A 25,194-nucleotide genomic window follows, 5' to 3' on the forward strand; every position below is an offset into this window, starting at 1 on the left:
GCATCTCGTCCATCATGGACTGCCAGGTGGTTACTATGTTTAAGGAAATACCCCCACTGATGGTGCGGGTCGCGTTGCGACACAGGCTCCCTCTCTATTTGTAAGCATCTCTCCTGGACCAGTAACCGTTCCTGGACCATGGTAACCAGTGGACGGCACCGGCCTGTGGACCCCACTCGGAGCAGCTCTGAGTCAGTGGCCAGTTAAGAGTGCTCGGCTGCAGGGAACAGAAACCCCACTGGAGAGGCAGCGACCAAACATGTTCGGTCATCTCTGTAGCTGCCAGTCTGGGGCTGGGGCTGGGCTCCACGGGGCCAACAAGGGGGCCTCTTCTGCCTTTCTGCTCCAGCATCCTCAGGGCAGACAGCCCCCCTTGTGCTCACAAGTTGGTCCCCTACTTGAGGCACAGGAGGAGGGGGAAGGGTCCACTGTAGCACTGGAGGATGGATTTAAGATCCAGCCATGAAGGGGTTGTCAGGAAGCTGGTGCCCCAGAGTCTGGAGGCCTCAGGTTCCTTGGAAGGTTGCAGCCACTCCAGCAACCGTCCCCAGTATCCCTATCCCAGTGTGGTCCTCCCTCTGGAGGAGGGGGGTGCCCGGTTCCAGCTGGCCCACCATCCAGGCAGTCGGGTGGGAGCCTCTTCTAGGCCATTGTTGAATCACTTTGGTGTCTGCACTTGTCTGAGCTATGACTGTGAGACCCGAAGCAGCGGCCACTTCCGGAAACAGCCCCAGAAATGGAAAACGGGATCTCCAGTGTCCCTTATTGTCCAGGAATGCTTTCCTACCCAGACCTTTCTGATAAGCTCCTGTGGTAAAATTGAGATAAAATTCACCTAATATAAAGTTAACTGTTTTAAAATAAATAATTGGGCGGAATTCAGCACCTTCACCACCCTTCTCTAGTTTCAAAACATTTTCATCACCCAAAGTAGCTCCATGACCACAGGAGGGAGTGACTCCCCAGCCCTTCCCCTGCCCCTGAAACTACCTGGGTTGGCTTCCTGTCTCTGGTTTCCCTAGAAACAGGGTCACACGACGATGTGAGACTGCTGCCTGTCCCTCAGCACAATGGATGTCTTCAAGGCTCGTCCATGTCGTAACCTGTGGCCGAATCTCATTCCTTTTATGGCCGAATATTATTCCACTGGGTGGATGGACCACATGTTGTTTATTCTTTCATCCTTTGATGGATTTGGGGGCTGTTTCCCCCTTTCGGCTGTGCTGGATATGCTGCTATGTGGCCGCGTGTATGAGTATTTATTGAGTCCCTGTTTTCAGCAGTTTGGGGTCCAGGCTCTCCTGTGCTTTCCTGCCCCCGAGTGCGGGGAAGGCCGGCTTCCCAGTGCTGTACAGTGTGTGGGCACAGTGTGTCTCTGTGTGGGGCACGCTGAGGGCTCTGCCCCGACCCGGAGAGCCTGTGGCTCCCGTGCGGCCTCCTTCCTCTTGGTCAGTGATTATCCAGAACGTGGGCAGGCAGACCTGTCCTGGCTGCTGTGCTCTCCTGGGCTTGGGGCGGGGACACGGGCACGCTGCATGTCTGATGCGTGAGAGCTTGCTCCATCGCGGGTTCGTCCCGTCCCGAGCCCTCCATCCAGGGGCGATGCTGGGGCCCCGCTGGGACCAGGCCAAGCTGCTTTGGGCAGACCACCCACCTGCGCCTGTTTCATCCCTGCAGGAGAACCTCCAGCTGCAAAGCCGGGCCTGCGAGCCAGTTACCTGGTCCTCATGCTGGTGGCTGCCTTTGCCTTGGTGGCGGGGCCAGCTGCCCTTCTCCTCATGCGCTACCAGAGAACGACCGGAAAATACAACCTCAAAACCCAGTCCGACAACTTCAGCTACCAGGTGTTCCACGAATAAGGAGCCCGGCTGCCCGCAGGTGGGTGAGGAGGGAGGCCCGTCTCGTCTGATGCACCAGTCCTGCCTTTGCCGCCGAGGGTGCCGGCACAGTGTGTCCCGCGGGGTTTGGCAGAGGGTAGATTTGTGGGTTTCGGCGGCTCATGCCTGTGATACTGTGATTTATAATCAGAAATATATACTTGGTCTTCGCCCACTGCTCCTGGCACAGAGCTCCTTAAACCCTTGGAATTTCCTAAGTGCTGAGGGTGGTAAAGGCGTTTTTGTTATATTAGTGAGGTGACCTTTGGCCTGTGCCTTAGAATGGGGGCCGGTTGCTGGGAGAGACTGCCGTGTGATTAGAGGGCTAGATGTGCTCTGCTGAAGCTCCAGATAGGGGACGAACAGCGGTAACTTCAGTTCAACTTTCCTCCAATAATAAAGATAACAGCTGTCTTGGCGGGGTGCCTTCCAGTCTGGTAGGGCGCCCGCAAGGTTTGGTCACGAAGACCCTCCCACTTCCCCATCCTATTCCATCCTGCCCCCGTCGGGGGTCCTGTCACGTGGACACGCCCCGAAGTGGCCGGCCCGGGTCCCTGTTTCCTGCCTGGGTCAGCAGCGTCCCCCACTGGGCCACCTTCCCCATGTTCAGCTCTTCATTCTCTCGAGATAATGGACCTTTGATACAACTCCTCAAAGTGTGGCAGTTCCCGGCCTCATCCCTTAAATGAGGAAAGGGGGCTCAGAGAGCTCAAGTGAATCACCCCCATCACACAGCAGAGGCGGGGTTACAGCGCACTTCCCCACAAGGCAACATCCCTTTCTGGGTGACTTCAGCGTCGTCAGAGAAAATGTCACCTCCTTCAGGGGCTGGTCCTGCAGACACTGGAAATGTGATGTCTTCACCCTGTCTCAGTCCCCTTTGCTCTGAGGACCCAAGAGCTCACGTGATTCCAGGGCCTCGGAGCCCTTACAGCCTGGATGGGGAGGGTTGGACCAGGGCCACTCACCTCCCCGCATAGAATCGCAAGAGAATTTCAGCAACTTTTACTTAATATTTAGAAAATGAATTCCAACAAGGAGGCCAACACTTGTCCTGGAGAATTTCTAAGGAAATCTTGTGTGTTGGTGCCTAGCCGTGCTGGATGGCCCCCTCCTCGAAATTAAAACACTACAGGGAAAATTGGTCCCTTTTCTTTCCTTATTCTCCTGAGACTTCTGTCTTCCAAAGTAAAAAATAGCTATATCTGGTTCTCAAGTTCCTGAAAAAATCTGCTTTTTGAAAATCTCAAACAAATAAACATCCCCAAGGTTGGCAGTTGGTACAACCCCACTCGGTGATGAGCCCTGTGTCCGGGTGGGTGGTCCACAGATAGTGCAAAGGCACAGAGCCCCGAGGGTGTGGCCGTCTGGCTCAGGTGTGTGTACCTGTGTCACCTGACTGTGGACCTGCGGGAGCTGCACTCACCGGAGACCGGGGTTCCTGTGCCTCCTGGGATTCGCTGCCCTTTTATTTGGGCTCAGTCTCTCACCGTTCGGCAAGCACAGATGTCATGTCCTGGGGGTTGGCGGTAACCTCCACGACACACTCTGGGCTTTCCAGCATCAACCCCACCTTTCCTGTTGCAGACTGACGCGGGCAGTCTCCTTCCCCACACAGGTAGCCGTGAATCAAGCTCCAGTCTTCACTCAAGCGTCAATGGCAGTCTGCTCTGTCCCTCATCCAGAGCCTGGATGAGCTCCAGAAGTGGTGGAAACACAGCCTCTGCCTGCCCCCAGGAGGTCCGTCCTCTGCCTGGGTCCCAGACAAGGCAGCACCAGGTGGGCGAGCGGAGCTGGTGGAGAAGCAGGCCAGGAGCTGGATGCCCAGAGCCTCAGACACAGGGATCTTCGAACCAAGCTCGAACGCAGCTCTGCCGTCACACCATTGCCTCCACCATACAGAGCTCCCAGGCCCCTTACCATCCTAAGCGGTCCAGGCGGCCCCTCCTGGCTTTGCTCACCGTTGACATCTATCACCTACCACCCACCCATCCATCCATCCATTTGACCCTCTGTCAAATACATAACATTTCATTTTCGAAACTATTGGACAGTGCAGTTGAAGTTCTTTTAAAAATAGGTGAGTCATTGAAATTGGGTCATTTGTAAAGACGTGGATGGACCTAGAGACTGTCATACAGAGTAAGTCAGAAAGAGAAAAACAAATATTGCAAATTAACGCACATATGTGGAATCTAGAAAAATGGTACAGATGAACCGGTTTGCAAGGCAGAAATAGAGACACAGATGTAGAGAATAAACATATGGACACCAAGGGGGGAAAGCGGGGGTGGGCCGGTGGTGGTGGGATGAACTGGGAGATTGGGATTGAACATGTATACACTAATATGTATAAAATAGATAACTAATAAGAACCTGCTGTATAAAAAATACAATTAGATAAAAAAATAAAAATAGGTGAGTCATAAAAATACTGCCAATGTGATTTTTAGTAGACATATATACTCTTTAACTTTTTTTTTTTTTTTTTTGCGGTTCGTGGTCCTCTCACTGTTGTGGCCTCTCCCGCTGCGGAGCACAGGCTCCGGACGCGCAGGCTCAGCGGCCATGGCTCACGGGCCCAGCCGCTCCGCGGCACGTGGGATCTTCCCGGACCGGGGCACGAACCCGCGTCCCCTGCATCGGCAGGCGGACTCTCAACCACTGCGCCACCAGGGAAGCCCTGTACTCTTTAACTTTTGTCCTGCATTACAAGGATATTGTTTTTATTTACACAGCAGTGACTCAAAAGGCACTCTATTAATATGAAAATTTTTATAGCAAGTAGAAATAACATTATATATATCTTTATTTTATATTGTTCCAAGCACTTTCACAGATAATAAAATAAATAATTTTACCAGGCGTGAGGCACTATTTACCCACTGCATAATGGGAAACCGGAGAAGGAATGGGTGAGTTATTTACATAAGTTTACAAAATGAGTTCATGAGGAAATAGGTCTAGAATCTAAGTATTTTAGTCTGGAAATTTCTTCATTACACCATGCTAACTGGTAATGCTTTTCACTTTATTTAAAGCAAATGGAATTGTATTTGAGACCTAACACCTGAGAGGATAGTGTTTTTCCGTGATGAACTTAGACAGAATTATATCTAGCAGGGTTTTAGTATTTTTTTTTCATTTCTCAAGCTTTTATTTTATTAAAAAGAATTTTTTTTTTTTTTTTTTTTTGCGGTACGCGGGCCTCTCACCGTCGTGGCCTCTCCCGCTGCGGAGCACAGGCTCCGGACGCGCAGGCTCAGCGGCCATGGCTCACGGGCCCAGCCGCTCCGCGGCATGTGGGATCCTCCCGCACCGGGGCACGAACCCGTGTCCCCTGCATCGGCAGGCGGACCCTCAACCACTGCGCCACCAGGGAAGCCCCTAAAAAGAATTTTTTAATAGATCTTTGTTGGAGTATAATTGCTTCACAATACTGTGTTAGTTTCTGCTGTATAACAAAGTGAATCAGCTATACATATACGTATATCCCCATATCCCCTCCCTCTTGCGTCTCCCTCCCACCCTCCCTATCCCACCCCTCTAGGTGGTCGCAAAGCACCGAGCTGATCTCCCTGTGCTATGCGGCTGCTTCCCACTAGATATCTATTTTAAATTTGGTAGTGTATATATGTCGATGCTACTCTCACTTCGCCCCAGCTTCCCCTTCCAATCCAATGTCCTCAAGTCCATTCTCTATGTCTATCTCTTTATGCCTGCCCTGCAACTAGGTTCAAAAGAACTTTTTTTTTTTTTTTTAGATTCCATATATATGTGTTAGCATACGGTATTTGTTTTTCTCTTTCTGACTTACTTCACTCTGTGTGACAGACTCTAGGTCCATCCACCTCACTACAAATAACTCAGTTTCGTTTCTTTTTATGGCTGAGTAATATTCCATTGTATATATGTGCCACATCTTCTTTATCCATTCATCTGTCGACGGACACTTAGGCTGCTTCCATGTCCTGGTTATTGTAAATAGAGCTGTAATGAACATTGTGGTACATGTCTCTTTTTGAATTATGGTTTTCTCAGGGTATATGCCCAGTAGTGGGATTGCTGGGTCATATGGTAATTATATTTTTAGTTTTTTAAGGACCTCCATACTGTTCTCCATAGTGGTTGTATCAATTTACATTCCCACCAACAGTGCAGGAGGGTTCCCTTTTCACCACACTCTTTCCAGCATTTACTGTTTCTAGATTTTTTGTTAATGGCCATTCTGACCAATGTCAGGTGATACCTCATTGTAGTTTTGATTTGCATTTCTCTAATAATTTGTGATGTTGAGCATCTTTTCATAGGCTTCTTCGCCATCTGTATGTCTTCCTTGATGAAATGTCTATTTAGGTCTTCTGCCCATTTTTTAACTGGATTGGTTGTTTTATTGATATTGAGCTGCATAAGCTGTTTGCATGTTTTGGAGATTAATCCTTTGTCTGTTGTTTCATTTGCAAATATTTTCTCCCATTCTGAGGGTTGTCTTTTTGTCTTGTTTATGGTTTCCTTTGCTGTGCAAAAGTTTTTAAGCTTAATTAAGTCCCATTTGTTTATTTTTGTTTTTATTTCTGTTACTCTAGGAGGTGGGTCAAAAAAGATCTTGCTGTGGTTTATGTCAAAGAGTGTTTTTCCTATGTTTTCCTCTAAGAGTTTTATAGTGTCTGGTCTTACATATAAGTCTTTAATCTATTTGGAGTTTATTTTTGTGTATGGTGTTAGGTAGTGTTCTAATTTCATTCTTTTACATGTAGCTGTCCAGTATTCCTAGCACCACTTATTGAAGAGGTGTCTTTTCTCCATTGTATGTTCTTGCCTCCTTTGTCATAAATTAGGTACCCGTAGGTGTGTGGGTTTATCTCTGGGCTTTCTATCCTGTGCCATTGATCTATATTTCTGTTTTTGTGCCAGTACCATACTGTCTTGATTACTGTAGCTTTATGGTATAGTTTGAAGTTGGGGAGCCTGATTCCTCCAACTCTGTTTTCCTTTCTCAAGATTGCTTTGGCTATTTGGGGTCTTTTGTGTTTCCATACAAATTGTGAAGTTTTTTGTTCTAGTTCTGTGAAAAATGCCATTGGTAGTTTGATAGAGATTGCATTGAATCAGTAGATTGCTTTGGGCAGTAGACTGATTTTCACAATATTGATTTTTTCAATCCAAGAACATGTATATTTCTCCATCTGCTTATGTCATCTTTGATTTCTTTCATCAGTGTTTCATAGTTTTCTGAGTACAAGTCTTTCACCTCCTTAGGCAGGTTTATACCTAGGTATATTATTCTTTTCGTTGCAATGGTAAATGGGAGTGTTTCCTTAATTTCTCTTTCTGATTTTTCATTGTTGGGGTATAGGAATGTCAGAGATTTCTGTGCATTAATTTTGTATCCTGCAACCTTACCAAATTCATCAATTAGTTCTAGTAGTTTTCTGGTGGCATCTTTAGGATTCTCTATGTATAGTATCATGTCATCTGCAAATAGTGACAGTTTTAATTCTTCTTTTCCAATTTGTATTCCTTTTATTTCTTTTTCTTCTCTGATTGCCGTGGCTAGGACTTCCAAAACTATGTTGAATAGGAGTGGCGAGAGTGGGCATCCTTGTCTTTTTCCTGATCTTAGTGGAAATGTTTTCAGTTTTTCACCATTGAGTATGATGTTTGCTGTGGGTTTGTCGTATATGGCCTTTATTATGTTGAGGTAGGTTCCCTCTATGCCCACTTTCTGGAGAGTTTTTATCATAAACGGGTGTTGAATTTTGTCAAAAGCTTTTTCTGCATCTATTGAGATGATCATATGGATTTTATTCCTTAATTTGCTAATGTGGTGTATCACGTTGATTGATTTGCGTATATTGAAGAACCCTTGAATCCCTGGGATAAACCCCACTTGACCATGGTGTATGATCCTTCTAATGTGCTGCTGGATTCTGCTTGCTAGTATTTTGTTCAGGACTTTTGCGTCTATGTTCATCAGTGATATTGGTCTATAATTTTCTTTTTTTGTAGTATCTTTGTCTGACTTTGGTATCATGGTGATTTTGGCTTCATAGAATGAATTTGGGAGTGTATCTCCCTCTGCAATTTTTTGGAAGAGTTTGAGAAGGATAGGTGTTAGCTCTTCTCTAAATGTTTGATAGAATTCGCCTGTGAAGCCATCTGGTCCTGGACTTTTGTTTGTTGGAAGATTTTTAATTACAGTTTCAGTTTCATTACTTGTAATAGGTCTGTTTATATTTTCTAATTCTTCCTGGTGCAGTCTTGGAAAATTGTACCTTTCCAAGAATTTGTCCATTTCTTTGTGGCTGTCCATTTTATTGGCATATAGTTGTAGTAGTATAGATTTTTTTCTTGATGAGTCTGGCTAATGGTTTATCAATTTTGTTTATCTTCTCAAAGAAACAGCTTTTAGTTTTATTGATCCTTGCTACTGTTTCCTTCATTTCTATTTCATTTATTTCTGATCTGATCTTTATGATTTCTTTCCTTCTACTGACGTTGGGTTTTCTTTATTCTTATTTCTCTAGTTGTTTTAAGTGTAGGGTTAGATTGTTTATTTGAGATTTTTCTTGTTTCTTGAGGTGAGATTGAATTGCTATAAACTTCCCTCTTAGAACTGCTTTTGCTGCGTCCCATAGATTTTGGGTCATCATGTTTTTGTTGTCATTTGTTTCTATGTATTTTTTAAATTTCTTCTTTGATTTCTTCAGTGATCTCTTGGTTATTTAGTAGCACACTGTTTAGCCTCCATGTATTTGTGTTTTACAGTTTTGTTCCTGTAACTGATTTCCAATCTCATAACGTTGTGGTCAGAAAAGATGCTTCATCTGATTTCAATTTTCTTAAATTTTCCAAGGCTTGATTTGTGACCCAAGATGTGATCTATCCTGGAGAATGTTTCATGTGCACTTGAGAAGAAAGTGTAGTCTGCCACTTTTGAGTGGAATGCTCTATAAATATCAATTAAATCTTTCTGTTCTACTGTGTCATTTAAAGCTTGTGTTTCCTCATTTATTTTCTGTTTGGATGATCTGTCCATTGGTGTAAGTGGGGTGTTAAAGTCCCCTACTATTATTGTGTTACTGTCGATTTCTCCTTTCATGGTTGTTAGCATTTACCTTATGTATTGAGGTGCTCCTATGTTGGGTGCATAAACATTTATAATTTTTACATCTTCTTCTTGCATTGATCCTTTGATCATTATGTAGTGTCCCTCCTTATCTCTTGTAACAGTCTTTATTTTAAAGTCTCTTTTACCTGATACGAGAATTGCTACTCCAGCTTTTTTTTGATTTCCATCTTCATGGAATATCTTTTACCTCCCCTCACTTTCACTCTGTATGTGTCCCTAGGTCTGAAGTGGGTCTCTTGTAGACAGCACATATATGGGTCTTGTTTTTGTATCCATTCAGCCTGTCTGTGTCTTTTGGTTGGGGCACTTAATCCATTTATATTCAAGGTTATTATTGATAGGTATGTTCCTATTACCATTTTCTTAATTGTTTTGGGTTTGTTTTTGTGGGTCTTTTTCTTCTCTTGTGTTTCCTGCCAAGAGAAGTTTCTTTAGCATTTGTTGTAAAGCTGGTTTGGTGGTGCTGAATTCTCTTAGCTTTTGCTTGTCTGAAAATCTTTTGACTTCTCCATCAAATCTGAATGAGATCCTTGTTGGGTAGAGTAATCTTGGTTGTAGGTTTTTCTCCTTCATCACTTTAAGTGTATCCTGCCACTCCCTTCTGGCCTGCAGAGTTTCTGTGGAAAAATCAGCTGATAACCTTATGGGGATTCCTTTGTATGTTATTTTTTGTTTTTCCCTTGCTGCTTTTAATATTTTCTCTTTGAATTTAATTTTTGTTAGTTTGATTAATATGTGTCTTGGTGTGTTTTTCCTAGGGTTTATCCTGTATGGGACTCTCTGTGCTTCCTGGACTTGGGTGACTATTTGCTTTTCCATGTTAGGGAAGTTTTCCACTATAAACTCTTCAAATATTTTCTCAGACCCTTTCTTTTTCCCTTCCTCTTCTGGGACCCCTATAATTTGAATGTTGTTGCATTTAGTGTTGTCCCAGAGGTCTCTGAGATTGTCTTCAATTCTTTTCATTCTCTTTTCTTTATTCTGCTCCTCAGCAGTTATTTCCACCATTTTGTCTTCCAGCTCACGTATTCATTCTTCTGCCTCTGTTATTCTGTTATTGATTCCTTCTAGTGTATTTCTCATTTCAGTTATTGTGTTATTCCTCTCTGTTTGTTTGTTCTTTAGTTCTTCTAGGTCTTTGTTAAACATTTCTTGTATTTTCTCAATCCGTGCCTCCATTCTATTTCCGAGATTCTGGGTCATCTTTACTATCATTCCTCTGAATTCTTTTTCAGGTAGATTGCCTATTTCCTCTTCAGTTATTTGGTCTTGGAGGTTTTTACGTTGCTGCTTCATCTGTGACATAATTTTTTGCCATCTCATTTTATTTTTTTATTTTATGAGTGGGATCGTGTTCCTTTCTTACTGGTTGTTTGGCCTGAGGCTTTCAACACTGGAGTTTGTAGGCTGTTGGGTAGAGCTGGGTCTTGGTGCTGAGATGAGGACCTCCGTGAGACCTCACTCTGGTGAATATTCCCTGGGGTCTGAGTTTCCCTGTTAGTCCAGTGGTTCAGACTTGGAGCTCCCACCACAGGAGCTTTGGCCCAACCCCGGGCTCATGAACCAAGATCCCACAAGCCATGTGGGGTGGCCAAAAAAAAAAAAGAACAATAACAAAGTAAAACATAAAATTAGACTAGGAAACTAACAGATATGTTAGAAAGAATATGAAAATAAAAATATAGATGAATCAACAACTAGAAGGTACATCAGTACCACAATAATAAAAAAGGGAAGGAGCGGGCTTCCCTGGTGGTGCGGTGGTTGAGAGTCCACCTGCCGATGCAGGGGACACAGGTTCGTGCCCCGGTCTGGGAGGATCCCACATGGCACGGAGCAACTAGGCCCGTGAGCCATGGCCGCTGAGCCTGCGCATCCAGAGCCTGTGCTCTGCAACGGGAGAGGCCACAACAGTGAGAGGCCCGCATACTGAAAAAAAAAAAAAAAAAAAAAGGGAAGGAAGGAAAAGGGGGGGGAAGGCCTTGGCTGTGGAGGGCGGGGCCTAAGCGAAGGCGAGGTTTGGGTGGTGGGCAGGGCCAATGCTCAGGACCCACAGGGGTGGAAAAGGCGCTGGGGGCTGTGGGGGGCGGGGCTTAGGCTCAAGGAACAGATGGGGCCCAGGCGTGCCCCCCAGCCCTGGTCTCAGAGGGCAGGGACCTCACCTGGGAGCCCAGCAGGCTCCCTGGGCCGAGTGGGCGGGGCAAACGCCCTCCTCTCCTCTCCTGCTCCTCCCGTCTGGGAGGGCTCCTCCCACCTGCTTCTCCTGATCTCCCCGGCCTCAGGGGCGCCGATCCGGTCTGGCCTCCACTTCTCCTCCCCTCTCTGTCCCCCCACATCCTACCGGTTCACTTGGGGGTTCCTCCCGTCTCCTTGGGCATCAGAGTCCCCCACCAGCAGCTGGCAGGCGCCCTAGTTGTGGGGAGACGCCAACTCCCCATCTTTCCTCACTGCCTTCTTGACTCGGCCTCCTCCTGGTCTTAGTTTTTAGTTGATGATATTAATTTTGTCAAATGTAATTAACTGCCATTAATACGGAACGTTTGGGAAACGTGACTTTTGATTTATTGGATAGTCTCACAGTCAGTACAGAATGACAATATGTAATACCGTGGATACCAATTCTGAGCAAGAGGAATAAATTGCTTTGACACTGAAAAGGGACCGTGCTGACTGCTCTGTCTGGCTCCATCCACGTCACGTGCTCACCCAGCATCCAAGAGGGCGGACGTTGTGCTGTGCGTTTCAGGGAGACCAAGAGCCCGTCTCTGGCTCTTCCTGAGCTGTGTCCACTTGTTCTGACATCAGCTTGATACCTCTCACTTACCTTTCTTGAGGAAGAGACAGTAAGTATTCAGTAAACCCAGGCTTGAGCCCCATTACCGTGTGGCTCTTTGGATCTCAGGAAAAGTAGTTGATGGGCATTTAAAAACTCCATCTACAGTGTTCATGTAATCTCAGTAACTATTGTGTCCATTCATTTGTGTTTTCTGTAATTATGAAAATTTGGTCTCCCCCCCCACCCCCTTTTCCCTCCACTGCCCCAGTCTCTTTTTCAACAAATATTTCCTGAGCACACACCATGCACCAGGCCCTGGGCTCAGTGCTACAGATGACTGTGAGAGAGGCAGGCTTGGTTCTGCCCTCACAGAGCACATGGTCTTGTGGGGGAGAGAGAGCTACTCAGATCAACAGGTGTTGGGGGTCATGTGCTGAGAGGGACAAGTGCATGTGTGCTGTGAGGTACTCTGACCTGGTCCACTCCTCCACTCATCTAAGCATCCACCACTCTCGTCTCTACCCATCTACCCATCTGCCCACCTATCCGTCTACTCATCTGTCCATCCATCCATCCAGTCATCCATCCACCTGTCCTTCCTTCCATTCATCCATCCAACCAAGGAGTGTTGTTGAGTTCCAGTTCTTAGGCTGACATTAGGAAGACAAAAAGAATGAGGTAGCGTGCTTGCCCTGGGGAATTCAAAATCCAGCTAAAGAAAAGCCCCTGTGGATACTACATGCAGTAAAGTCAGGGAGGCCAAGAAGGGAGGGAGGGAGACAGACTTCTACAGGAGGGCTCTGGGATACTGCTGTGTCAAGCCTGCTGTGTAGGGATAGGCTCAGCCTGCATATTGCTTGTAGTTTAATGCCTCTGATCTCAGACTCTTTCTGCTGCCATGGCTCCGGAGTTAGACTGAAAGCATACTGAAACAGAAGAAGGAAGGGAGGGATCCAGGGTGGCCCCGGACGTCTGTAGAGGTTGTTCACTGCTCTCCAATGCAGAGGTCACCTCCAGGGCTGTGCAAGGCACAACCTGTGAGGCCAGACTTGGGAGCCGTGGAGACCCTCCAGAAGACCCCTTCACGGACTTAGTGGGCTCTCCCGCCAGTGAGGGGCGGGGATTTTGTGCGCGCTGTGCCCTTGCCTTGCAGATATTAATTACTCGCCTTCTCACTTTAAAATGGAGTAAATGGGGACGGTATGCAACTTTCCCAAAGTCAAAGAGCTTATAAGTGGAGGAGGTGGGATTGAAACCAGGCCTGCCTGCTTGAATCTGCTCTGTGGCGGAGGGTCTGATGGAAACGGAAGGTCGATGGAGACCCACCGGCGCCTGCCTCGCACTCTCCGGCCCAGGCTGCACTACCCCTGGGCCACCACGAGATGGCGCCGCAGACCAGGGCGGGAGTCCTGCTGTTTCCACAGCAACCAGAGCCCTGCTTCTCCGGTTTGTTCTTTTTCGCCCAATTTGAGCCTCTTGCCTGCAAACGAAGGGAATCCGAAATCATTCCACAGATCTTCCCAGCGCACGTGTATGCTGGCGTAAGACTCAGATAACCACGCTGGTGGTAACAAGAAAAAGTAATCAACAGTCATTCTACGAAGTAAATGAAAGAAATGAAAACTTTTATTCCAGCCAACCTGAGGATTATAACCCAGAAGACAGCCTTTCAGGAGCTCTGGGGACTGTTCCGGGGAGGTGGCAGGGAGGTCAGCATATGTGTGATTTGGGGGAAGGGGTACGTGCAACCAAGCACGCATGTCAGTAGAAGGCTGCCGCTGGTCACCAGGAACAGACATCTCAGTTAATGGTTTGGGTGCTTTTCTAAGTACGGGAAGAGGCAAGAATCCAGGATCAGACAAAATTTCTCCTGAAATATCTATCCGAAGGCCGGTTCTGCCAGTTTTCCCAGAGCCCAGAGGGCCTCATTCCTGATCTCCACCCCGAATTCCTTGTAGGTCAGCGACTGCAGTGGCTGAGGGCTTGATTCTTGTAGAACTGGAGGGTGGGCAACGTTCTTTATTTTATAATTCCCTCCCTTTCGGTCTTAATTTCAACCGAAGTGTGGGAGGCATTTCCGGACCAATTTATCCCACGGCGCTAGGAACGCTCGTTCCCAGGTCAGGCGAGGACTTTGTCGATCGGCCCCTCAACGTGCTCTCCCTGAACTAGGCCCTGTTAACAGGGGCTGAAAGCCTCTGGACCACCTGTCTTACTGGTCTGTTATGGTCCAGGAAATGGTCCCTCTTGTTGCTTTTTCCCACATCTAGAGCTACACTATTACAATCACTGATCTTATAGGACTATATATTTGGTCAACCATTTTAGGTCACCCGGTCATCATTAGTTTTACCTGAGGCTCAGTCACACATTTGGTGATGGAAGAAACGATACTCTTATAAAACAGACAGAACACAAGTAATACAGCTAGTAACATTAATAAGGTCGTGAGTAAGTATTTAAGCTAAGAACTTCCATGAAGTGCGGCCCAGTATCTCCCCGGGTCGTCTGAGCAGTCTATTCTAATCGCTGTCTTTAAGGGAAATGATACATTGGCATTTTACATAAAGGTCACCGAAGATGTCTGCGTGTACAAGGTGACTGGTGGGTCATCGTGACCCCTTACAGGATTAAGAAAGGAGCGCTGTCTTCTAAGGAGTTACGTGGCTGGTGTCAGGAGAAGGAAAATTGGTCTTTATGGTTGAGCAGGTATTTCTGCTCTGCGGAGGTCTGGTTAACACACCATGCACGTTGGAGGGAAGGGAGGGAACAGGCCAAACAGCAGAGAAAAAGGTTTATATTTAAAGTTTACTTGTCTTGCCTCAAAAGGGGAATTTTTTATTTCATCACTGGTCTTTCAGGGTGGACAGACCCGGTGCCTTCAGAGGAGGGGCACCAGAGGTGCCGGTCTGGGCAATTGTAGGGGCCGAGCCCCCGTGGAATCTGCTTTCCTGCCTGGACTTCCCGAGGGAGGGGACGCCTTCTCTCTCATCCGTCTTTGTCTCTGGGAGGAAAAGGGCAGCCACAGCAGGAAACGGTGTATCTGTGCCGTGGAACCGGGGGTGGGTGAGTGAGCTTCCCTGGACCAGGACCGGGGTGTGGTGGGGAAAGCAGGTTCTCGGGCCGCCAGCAAAGCTGGGGATCCAGCCGGCGTGAGGAGGATAGCGTTTGTGTCACAAGTGGAAGTGCTACTGGCCTGGACATTGCGCCCTTGTGGGCAGGGAAAGGTCATTCCATCATCAGGGACTGTGGGTTCTTGCTTGTCGAGATCCCGGACACCAAAACAATTCTGGTGGAAAGAAATGGACAGGAAGGGCTTGGATTGGGGTTCCTCAGCCCAGGCAATAGAGTCTGCACCTCACAAGGTAGCAGGGACTGAGGGAGTCAGGGTGCTGTTGAGGCTGAAGGCACCTGCTCTGCCTTGCAGGGCCTGTCACCTGATCTCTCTGAGCCTCAGTTTTCTCACCTGTGAAATAGGGATGGTACTAGCATTAATCAGGGGGTTTGAGGCTACAAGTAATAGAAGCATCGCCTCGAACGGGCTTTAACGATAACGATAATTTACGACCTCTTGCAAGTGAAAAGTCCAGGGCAGGGTGGACTTCAGGTGCTTCCAGTGACCCGCTCAGAGAGAGACCTGGTATTGCCATCGAGGGCTATGCCCCGTAGTCCCCACCCCTGGAGCGTCCTCCCAGGTGGCAACCCCTCCCCCAGGCCCACCCTGGGGACGAGGGTCCCGGAGCCAGGCAGGCGTGGGCTAAGCTTCACCCAGCCCCACAAAGACTAGGTGAGTAGTGGGCGTGTTCCTGGTTTCCTAGGTGAGGAACTTGATGCTAAGACACTTGACTTGTGCCCCCTAGAACTCGGATAACGACAGCCGGCTTTTATTGGAGATGCACCTCGTCTCAGGTGTGTGTCGGGGTTCACGGCCCCCAACAGCAGTGCTGTGCAGGAGCTGTTACCGTCCCCGTCTCGCAGGTGGCACAGAAGCCGGTGGAAGCTGAGTAACCTGGGAGGGTGTGACAGCTTCCAGCCCTGCTGATTGGGGCTCAGGGCTGAGACTGTACCCCTGACACCATTTCCAATGCTAACACGGACATGTTGGGCACTGAACCGTGTGCTTCGCAAAGGTCGTACGGTTTCATCCACCCTTTGAGGCAGGAACCCTGCAGCTCATTCTTCAGGTGGAGAAACTGAGCCCAGAGAGAGGAAGGACCTCGCACGAGGCCCATGGGTGGTGGGGACGTCAGGCTTCCGAGCGGCCGACCACCACGGGCGGCTTCAGTGTAGGAACCCAGCTTGAGAGCAACACCGAGGCTGTTAACAGGACGGGCACCACACTGCTCTGACTGTCCTAGAACCCGCGACGAGAGGCCCAACGCCCTCCCTTGGGATTCACGCTGGGGACTAGGGCTGGGCTGGATCTGCTGGACCTCAAGTCTTAGTGGCAGCAAAAGGAGGTGACGTCATTTTCCTCCCCTTCACATCTATCCATCCATCCTCCTGTTATGAGAATTTTAGAAGGTCCCTTTCTCCCATAAAGGGCAGGAATCATCTAAACCCTGCTCTGATGGAGGCTCCAGTGGGGGGCGTTTCTGGGGAGAAGGAAGTGCCGGGGTCCCCAAGACCACCTGTAAGTTTCATGACCCTCTAGAAAGACTCACAGGACACAGAGGTTACAGTTTATTCTAGTGAAAGGATGCAGATGAGAATCTACAAGCGCGAGGAGTGCGGAGAGGAGGCCAGGAGGCAGCAGGCTGAACTCGCCCTGTCTCTCCCAGTGGAGTCTTGCGGACGCTGCTAATTCTCTGGCAATGGCTTGTGACAACCCGTGTGGGGCATTGCCAACCAGGGAGGCTCACGCGCCTTGGCGTCCAGGGTTTTACTGGAGGTCAGTTGCATAGGTGTGAGGCACCCACGTGGGCGACCTGAACTACTCAGACCGCAGCCTCCTCCCGCCGCCAGGTCAAACCTATGTGCTCAGGGGCTTCCCTGGTGGTGCAGTGGTTGAGAATCTGCCTGCCAACGCAGGGGACACGGGTTCGAGCCCTGGTCCGGGAAGATCCCACGTGCCGCGGAGCAACTAAGCCCGTGTGCCACAACTACCGAGCCTGCGCTCTAGAGCCCGCGAGCCACAACTACTGAGCCTGCGTGCCACAACTACTGAAGCCTGCACGCCTAGAGCCCGTGCTCCGCAACGAGAGAAGCCACTGCAGTGAGAGGCCCACGCACCACAATGAAGAGTAGCCCCCGCTCGCCGCAACTAGAGAAAGCCCGCGCGCAGCAACAAAGACCCGACACAGCCAAAAATAAATAAATAAATAAACTTACGAAAAAAAAGAAAAAACGGATGCGCTCAGCACCGCCCCCCCCCCAATCAATCGCACCGTTAGCACAAATACCAGGCAGGGTCCCAGGCCCCAGGTGCACAGACACCCTCTTAGCAAGCTGGACATTCCCAGGACCCAGCAGAAACGGGCCCTTTTTGGCAAGGTGCAGGGTTTAACACCCACCTCCGCTGAGCCCACCCTCTACTGCACAGGGACCAGGGGTGCCAAAGGGCGTAGATGTCTGAGGGCACCCGTGGTCCCCTCTGAGGGCTGAGTCCTCCTAAAGAGGTGCCCAGGCTACTGGGAGGCCGGCCCCTCCCTGCTTCCAGCTCTGATTTCCTTACAGAGCAGGGAAGTCACCGCAGGACCCAGGCAGCCCTGGGCTAAGGGGGTCAGGGGCCTCAGGTCAGAGACCCCCGACCCCAGCCATGTGTAACAACCAGCACCGACCAGTGAAGGCAACAAGAGCGTGCAGGGGAAGACGTTCTCTCCGTCGTTCGGGGCTGCATCGTATTTTACACATCTCACAAAGTGTTTACAAATACGCGTTTGAGCGTAGCAGAGATTGCCATCAGCTCAGCAAAATAAACACGTCAGTAACCACAGGGACTTGGGTGTTTCAGCGTAGGGGTAGAAACCCCCTCAGGCGGGCCGAGGACTTAATATGTTCATCCTGGGGTTTGATTCCGGGTGGAATCGATCGGATTGAAACTTTCACATATTTCTCATCTTCCTGCAGGGTGTCTGTCCCGTTTCACAACTTTGAAGCCCCACGCTGGTCCCACGAGGCCACACCCGGCTCTCTGGGCACCAGCTTTGCCTACCTGGGCCCAGAGTCCTGCACGCAGCACAGCCAGGCTTCCTTCCCTGTGGCCCAAACCGATGATCTGTTTGCGTTTCTTTTTCACAAAGTTGTTGCCGGGAAGCCCAAGTATTGCAAAGTTGACCAGCTCACTCCAGTACTCTCTCTGTGGATTTTGTGATTACAGAAAAAAGAGAGAATGAGAAAAAGAACAACGACAACAAAACCCCAAGGAACCAAGAGGGAGAGAAAAATATAATTAGCATATGCAGAATTTTCAATGGTAAATGACCCCCAAATCCTCGACGACATGCATCTCCACAAATGGTGCAGCTCTAATTACAACCGTCTGTAAAGGTTCTAACTAGCTGTCAGCTCATCAGATTTACGCCAGCTGAGGTAAGAGAGAGGATACCCCTGCGGGGTGATTCTGAGTTTGGACACCGTGTCTGTATTAAGATGCAGTGGTGTGTCCTCTGCACCCTGTCATGAGAGACAGATGCAGGAGAGCTTTAAACAGCGGTGGGGCAGAGAAGCCAGGGGACAGGGAACACGACAGAGGCCGGGGAGGGAGGACAGAGGGGCCGGGGCGCAGCCAGCGGCTGGTCCGAGGGTTCAGGACCAGGCACGCACGCACTGTTGGCGTCAGCTTACCTGGAGCTGGCAACCTTAGAAGAAATGTTTTGTGCAAACTATCTCAGGATACTTAGAAAATGCAGACAGCAAGGCCCACAGTCTCCTTCCTATGGCTTTGCCCTCTCCTTCCAATGCAGTCTAGAAAATTCTGTGGCCTCAAATGAGCCAAAAGCTGGGCGTCGGGAGAGCACAGCCACGGAGGCCAAGCCGCGGGAGGGCCAGCTGATGGGTCCTCAGCATCAGTGACCCTTGGTGGTCCCTGGGGCCCGAGGGGGCACTGGCAGCCCCTCCCACCGCGAAGACCTCTCACAGGCACGGGGGAGAGCGTGAACTTGAACCAGAGCGCAGGGCAGGGAGCCTGGCTGCACTGGAGGTGAGGGCGGGTGGCCCTCGGTGGAGGGAGCCTTTCCTGGGGGTGGGTCTGGGGGTCTCCCCTCTTCCTGGCAGTCAGCACGTCGCCCTCGGCAGGGCTGAAGAAATGGGAGGCCGAGGGGGTCCCTGTGGTTGTGGGTGACGCGGACACTGGGCCTGGGGTCCCTGAGCACACCTCAGACCCTGTCCAAGTGTCAGACGGTCCCGAAGCCCTGACGGCGCAGCCAGGATCTGACCTCAGCACAGGCACCGTCCCGATGCCTTGCCAAGCGGAGCCACGTCTTCTCCCGAGGCGCACGCGTCCCCCGAGGAAAGCAGTTGTGGGGGCTGAGGGGGCAGAGGCAGCCCAGGCCCCAGCCTCCCACGCTCAGGGGCGAGGGTCTTGCCTCCCTTCCCCCATCCATCGCGAAGATCCTCAGCCTGGAGAGGGAGGGGCAGCAGATGGAGACCCCCAAGCAGGTGGGAGGGGGTCCTCGCACCCCAGAACTCTGTCCCCCACCTCCCTACTTTGCCCTAAGTTGACCCTGCAGCCGCAGGTCCATTCTGTGGATTTTTCCAGACTCGGAGGCCTGTATCTTTTGTTTTTAATTGAAGTGCAGTCGACTTACGATGGTGTGCCAGTCTCTGCCATAAAGCCAAGTGGCTCCGTTATACACATATATCCATTCTTTTGTCAACGTTCTTTTCCATTAGGGTTTATCCCAGGAGACTGGATAGAGTTCCCTGTGCTCTACAGCAGGACCTCGTTGTTTATCCATCCTGTATCTAATAGTTTGCATCTACCAACCCCAAACTCCCAATCCATCCCTCCCTCTCCCCGCCTTACCCCTTGGCCTGTATCTTTGAACCCGGAGGGCCTCTGACTTGGCCGGGACTAGAGTCTGTTGAGGCCTGGTGTAGGTGCTCTGGTGACCATATGACGCACTCATTCACGTCCCAGCCTTACACCTGCCCTGCCTCCCCCACCTGCTCTCAGGTGAGGCCACACAGGGCTGGAGGTGGGCACCTCCACATGAGCACTGGGCACCCAGGATGTGGGCTCGGAGGCTGGGGGGAAGGCCTGGTACCCGCCACCCCACTCCTGCGTCACCCAGCTGTGGCCGAGAAAAGGAGCATTTTCTGCTCTGTTGATCTGTTTGAAGGACGTGTTGCCCAGAGATGGCTTTCTCCCAAGTCATTAAAGGACTAAAGGCAAACAAACATCTCACTGGCCTTGCTGGCCTGGGGCCAAGCCGCCGTCAGAATTAGGCAGATCTGGCCGTCACGTCTGTTGGGAAACAATGAACAGCCGAGGACTGGCTTTCAACTGCTGCTGTTTCTGGGCAAAGAGGAACAGTTTGCCCAGAGGGGCTGGATTAATAAAGACCGGCCCCTTCCTGCCTCCGGTTTCTGCAGCCCTGACGATAATGGACCACAGGCCCCCGGAACTTCACCCGCCATGAACTTCCTTAATCCTCATAACAGCCCAACCAGATCAAGACTGCTCTCCTTGGTCCTCTTTCGGAAGCTAAGTCCCACCCAAGGCCCTGGTGGGTCAGCTCAGACCCCCACCTGTTGCCCCCCCAGGCCGTTCGCAGAGGTCACAGAACAGGAGCTAGAAATACGGAAGGCTGTGCGCTAGTTTCCTGTCGCTATAACCCATCAGAACGAACTCAGCGGTTTAAAACTACACAAATCGATCGTCTTACATGTCTGGGCATTAAAAGTCTGACACGAGTCTCACTGGGCTCAGATCAGGGTGTCGGCAGGGCTGGTCCCTCCTGCAGGCTCCAGGGGGGGACCCCGTCTCCTGCCTATTCCAGCTGGAGGGGCGCCGTCGGTGCGTGGCTCTGGGTGGCTCTTACTGTGTCTGCGAGGGCAGAAGGGCAGCTCATGTCTTCCTCCCATCACATCGCTCTGAGCCCCTCTGCTACCTTCGTCTGCCACGTTTAAGGATGCTGGTGATTACTCTGGGCCCACCCCGATAATCAGAATAATCTCCTTATCGTAAGGCCAGCTGATTACCGACTTCATTTCCATCTGCTGCCTTTAATCCCCTTTGCCATGTAAGATGATACATTTACGGGTTCCAGGATCAGGACCCAGAGAGGCGTCAGCGGGAGGGCGGCACATTCAGATCTGCGCCCTCCGCGGTCACCTTCCACTCCGTCTCGGACTGGCCATCCCGCCAAGGCCCCGTCTCTACCTGCAGGGGGCGCTGGCCTGGCTTATTATACTGACTTTTGAGAACTGAGTGTTAAACAGTTGTTATTAATGATGTAGATAAACGTGCAATGAAATATATTAAAACAGAGGTAACAAATGCTCAAAACTCACCACTTCCTAATCCTATTACTGTATGTTACTATCATTTCTGCTTTTTCAGTTATTCGCCTCTATTGCATCTGAGGGGCAGAAATCCTCGCCAACACCTCCACTACACAATTCTTCCCAACTTTGCGCGGCAGCGGCTTGAAATCAGCCGTTTACAGCACGGGATTCAGCAAATGCTACAAATCAGAGCTTGAGATACTTCTGTTGATGGTTTAGTCTTTAGAAAGCGGTGGAGAAAATATAAGTAATGCAGACTGACCTAAAAGGCTGCGGTGTTTGTAACTGTTACATCACGAATAGCACAAAAAATTGTCCCATCAGGATTGAAATGCAACTATAGGTTGGCTACAAAAGCAAGAGTTTGGCAAAAATCAACCGAAGCATTCCGTGTGAATCAATAAGATGGAGAATGAACTGATATACGTATGTGTGCTCACGCTTCTCTTGGCAGGCACCTGGTTATTCATCACGTACCAGCACATCAGCACCTACCCCTCCCTCCCCGAGCTCCACCTGCCAGCCCCTGTGCTCTGTGCCCTTGCCCTGTGAACCTCTTACATTTCCCAGAATCCTCCCTGCTGTACACATGCCGTTTGCACAGTGTGGCGTGACCCCTGCCCGCTTCACCTGCTCCATTGCCCGGCAGCACCATGCAGGAGCCACCTTGCCCAGGAGGCTGTCCTGGCCCTGGGCTGGGTGGAGTGCCCGTCCTGTGGGCTCCTATCACCACCCCATCCCCCCACCCAGAACTGGGCTCGCTTCTCTGTCTCTGCCACTGTCCCTGGCTGTGCAGAGCCCAGCACCATCCCTATGTAGTAGGTGCTCCACAGACATCCACGTAAGGAGCTGGGGTTGCTCTTGACATGGTAAGGCCTTTGGGTTTCTCCCGGGACACAGGAGGAAGCCCTGATGTAGACACAGTTGTGGAGGGAGCCGGTCCCTAGGGGATGGGGTCTCCTGGGTGCACTGGGGGAAATGAGAGAATGGAGCCCCACCTCATCCGTCCCCTTGTGTCTGGAGGGAGCCCCGCCTTCTGCTTTTATGCCTGCCAACCCCCACTGTGCTCCCCGCCCCCCACAAAGGACTTCTTTATGCGAATCCACGGGGGCTGGGGATCCCGGGTCTTAGGGCAGATTAGTGGCCTCCCCAGGGGATCCTGGGAGCTGAGATTCTGAGCCAGGTGTGTTCAGGAGCAAAGGGAGGCAGTTAATGGGGAGACAGCTCCTGGGAGACCCCAGCGCAAACGGGGAGGCCAGCTGTCCAGGTGGGCCCCTTCCTCTCCCCTTCCCCTCCCCAACTGGGGCAGCTGATGGGAAGCGCTGATGAAAGCAGCAGGGCCTCACCTGCTTCACGAGGTTGTGTAGTTCCTGGTGGGCGGGGTGATGGGTGGAGGTGAAGGAGGGGCCAGATGGGATCCCAGGAGAGATGCCAAGTCAGGTGGCGGTGACTCGGCTGCACTGGCTGGCACCCTGCCATGCCAGGCACTGGGCCGGGCCCTTTCCTTGTACGCAAGCCTGCGTGGGCGACCCTATCATTTTACAGATAGGAGCCTGAGGCTTGTCTCTGGTGAACGTCAGCGCCGGGACAATCTGGTAGACCCAGCCTCTGAGACCACCGCCAAATACTTCCTGACCATGGTGCCGTTTGCAAGTTACTGGCCTGGCTTGAGGCTGCAGAGCTCCCAAGGGACGCCCTGTAACCTCCTCTGTCCTTGTCATTCACTGGGGCTCCTCTACTGTCCCTGCCCGACACCCAGGCGGAGGCACCCACCTGGAAAGGGCGGGGCGGCCAGCAGGACCACTGGGTCCCTGAGGACCCGCTTCCCAGCTGTGGGCCTCCCTGCCAACTGTCCATCCTCCCATCAGGACGGACCCATGAAATGCCAGCCCAGCAGCGAGGCAGGTGGTAATTTAGGTAACTGACAAGGAGCAGGTCTCTCGGCTTCTTCCTGGACTTGGGAAGTGACGGGAAGCAGTTCTCCTTAGGCCAGGAAAACTTGCTGACCCGGGGTAGTCAGGAAGGAGAGGTGGGGAGAAACACAGATGGGGAGACAGCGGGGGGACAGGCCTGCCAGTCGTAGGCACAGCAGCCTCGGCACCAGCGCTCTGCGTGGCTGCAGGATTCTCCCAGACGCCCTCACGTGTCTCCAGGCTGTGACCAGATTCCTGTGGCCACAAGAGCTACATTCTCTTACAATCCAAAGAAATTCAGGGTAGTAAGTAGGGGCAAGAAGCATTCTTGGAGCAGCTCTGGCTGGGAACAGCGCCAGATTTTTCCACGACTGCAAATGTAATTCGAATTGCTTCCAATCAGAGACGTGATGGGCTTGAGGTAGCACCAACTCATGGGCAGAGGTTACCCGGGTTGTTTGTTTATTCAGCAGGGTACCTCTCACACACACAGACACACACAGGCACGCACACCACCCCCAGCGGCCATGACAGTTGAACTGCCACCCTGCTCACAAGGCTGCTCTCATTTGTATAAACACTACCAAACATAACCCCTCTGAGTTTTCAAAACACTTGCGGTTATAATCGCCTCACTCCAACGGTCTCTGCAGGAAGCCTCTATTATTCCCACTTGTTTTTCATATGAAAAAATAAAGACTCAGGACAGCCCTGTGAGGAGGGGACAGGGCAGGAAGAAGAGATGGAGGGAGGGGCAGGGAAGGGTTCAGAGAGGAGAGGGGGAGGGGAGGGGGGAGTGGAGGGGGGAGGGGAGGGAGAGAGGGGGGAGGCTGCCCTGCAGGTGGAACAGAGGGGCAGCTGGGACTCTGCAAAGGGGCCTTGAGCTGAGGGGGTGGGTTCAGGTGGCTGGGTTAGATCGAGGGTCGAGGGTCGAGGAAGGGGGATTGCTTCTTAGGGAGTCTGGCCTTGAAAGACAAAGGAAAAACCAGCTGCTAGAGACGTTCTTAGTTTAAAGGAAGGTTTTGTTTCAGCCTGGAAGGAGCAGGCTTGCCTGGCGGGAAGGGGGGAGAGTGGAGGGGCGCTGAGGGGGTAGTGGAGGCAACTCCTGGGCAGTGGCAAGAACAAGGGGGCACTGCCAGCTTCTGAACTGAGAAGGGGGCGGGGGGTGGGGAGGGAGGAAGAGGCTTCAGGGGAGTGTGGCTGGAAGCTGGGCTTGCAGCCCGAGCCCCGGCCTGCTGCGTAGAGCAGTAGAGGTGAGGCCACAGCTCAGAGCGGGGCTGGGCAGCCTGGTGGGCAGTTAGTGGCGGAGGGCGATGACCTTCTGTCATTTCAAAGAATTTTCGTTTGAGATAACTGTAGATACACTTGCAGTTATGAGAAGTAACTCAGAAAGATCTCACACGTACCCACCCGTTTCCCCTAAATCTAGCGTCTAGTACTCTCCGCCAGCCCCCTTCCCGCCCCACCCTCCTGTCCTTGACGTCTAAGCCGTCTCTGACCCAGTAGGAAACCCAGCCACCATCTGCAGACTCGCCCAGGAGGACACCTAACGGCCGGCCCTGGTGTTTGTTGTGGGTCTCTGGGAACAAGGACGGAGCTAGCGATCAGCCAGCCTGGTCAGGATACAGGGACTCACAGAACTGGTGGGACAGCCAAAGAATAAAGTTTAGAAGGGGCAGTTTCCAGGCGGCCCCAGGGGTCCAGGCCACTGCCCCTGGGAGGAATTGTGCCCACCCCTCCATCACCCTGGTCAGGGTCCCAGGCTTGCGAGTTCCACTGGCCAGCTTGTGTCCAAGCCCCACCCTGGCCAGGGGCCAGAGCTCTTTGACGGATGGCCCCTTATTCCTGCCCACAGCGGTCAGTGGTCAAGGGCCTCCCTCCAAAGTCAAGGAGCTGTGACCAGAGGAAGGGGAAAGAAACTGACTAGTTTGACTCCCCAGACCTTGGTTTAGTGTGGGCAGAATTACAGGCGAAACCAGAGGCCACAGGTCGCAACACTGATGAGAACCTTGGGAGAAGAGGTGGTGGACATATGTGTTTTCGAGA

The 25,194-nt window shown here is 51.0% G+C and overlaps 2 protein-coding genes across 2 annotated transcripts in view; one reads left to right on the plus strand and one right to left on the minus strand.

The window, feature by feature from the left end:
- UMODL1 (uromodulin like 1) overlaps positions 1-1,859 on the plus strand; it is a 61,358-nt gene extending 59,499 nt beyond the window's left edge. Inside the window, exon 22 of the mRNA XM_032631657.1 lies at positions 1,678-1,859. Within this exon, the coding sequence (XP_032487548.1) occupies positions 1,678-1,859 (182 nt within the window). The remainder of the gene's footprint in view (positions 1-1,677) is intronic.
- An 11,652-nt stretch (positions 1,860-13,511) lies between these two features.
- On the minus strand, positions 13,512-21,088 carry LOC116752725. Its single transcript, XM_032629461.1, has 5 exons — positions 21,063-21,088; positions 19,892-20,019; positions 19,101-19,291; positions 17,940-18,083; positions 13,512-15,074 (listed from the first exon to the last, which is right to left on the minus strand). Exons 1-5 carry the CDS (start codon positions 21,086-21,088, stop codon positions 14,667-14,669), a joined length of 897 nt encoding a protein of 298 aa, XP_032485352.1. The 3' UTR covers positions 13,512-14,666.
- Between the last annotated feature and the right edge of the window lie 4,106 nt (positions 21,089-25,194).

This window comes from Phocoena sinus, chromosome 4 (genome assembly GCF_008692025.1).
Source record: "Phocoena sinus isolate mPhoSin1 chromosome 4, mPhoSin1.pri, whole genome shotgun sequence".
In the NCBI taxonomy this organism is placed as follows: Eukaryota; Metazoa; Chordata; class Mammalia; order Artiodactyla; family Phocoenidae; genus Phocoena; species Phocoena sinus.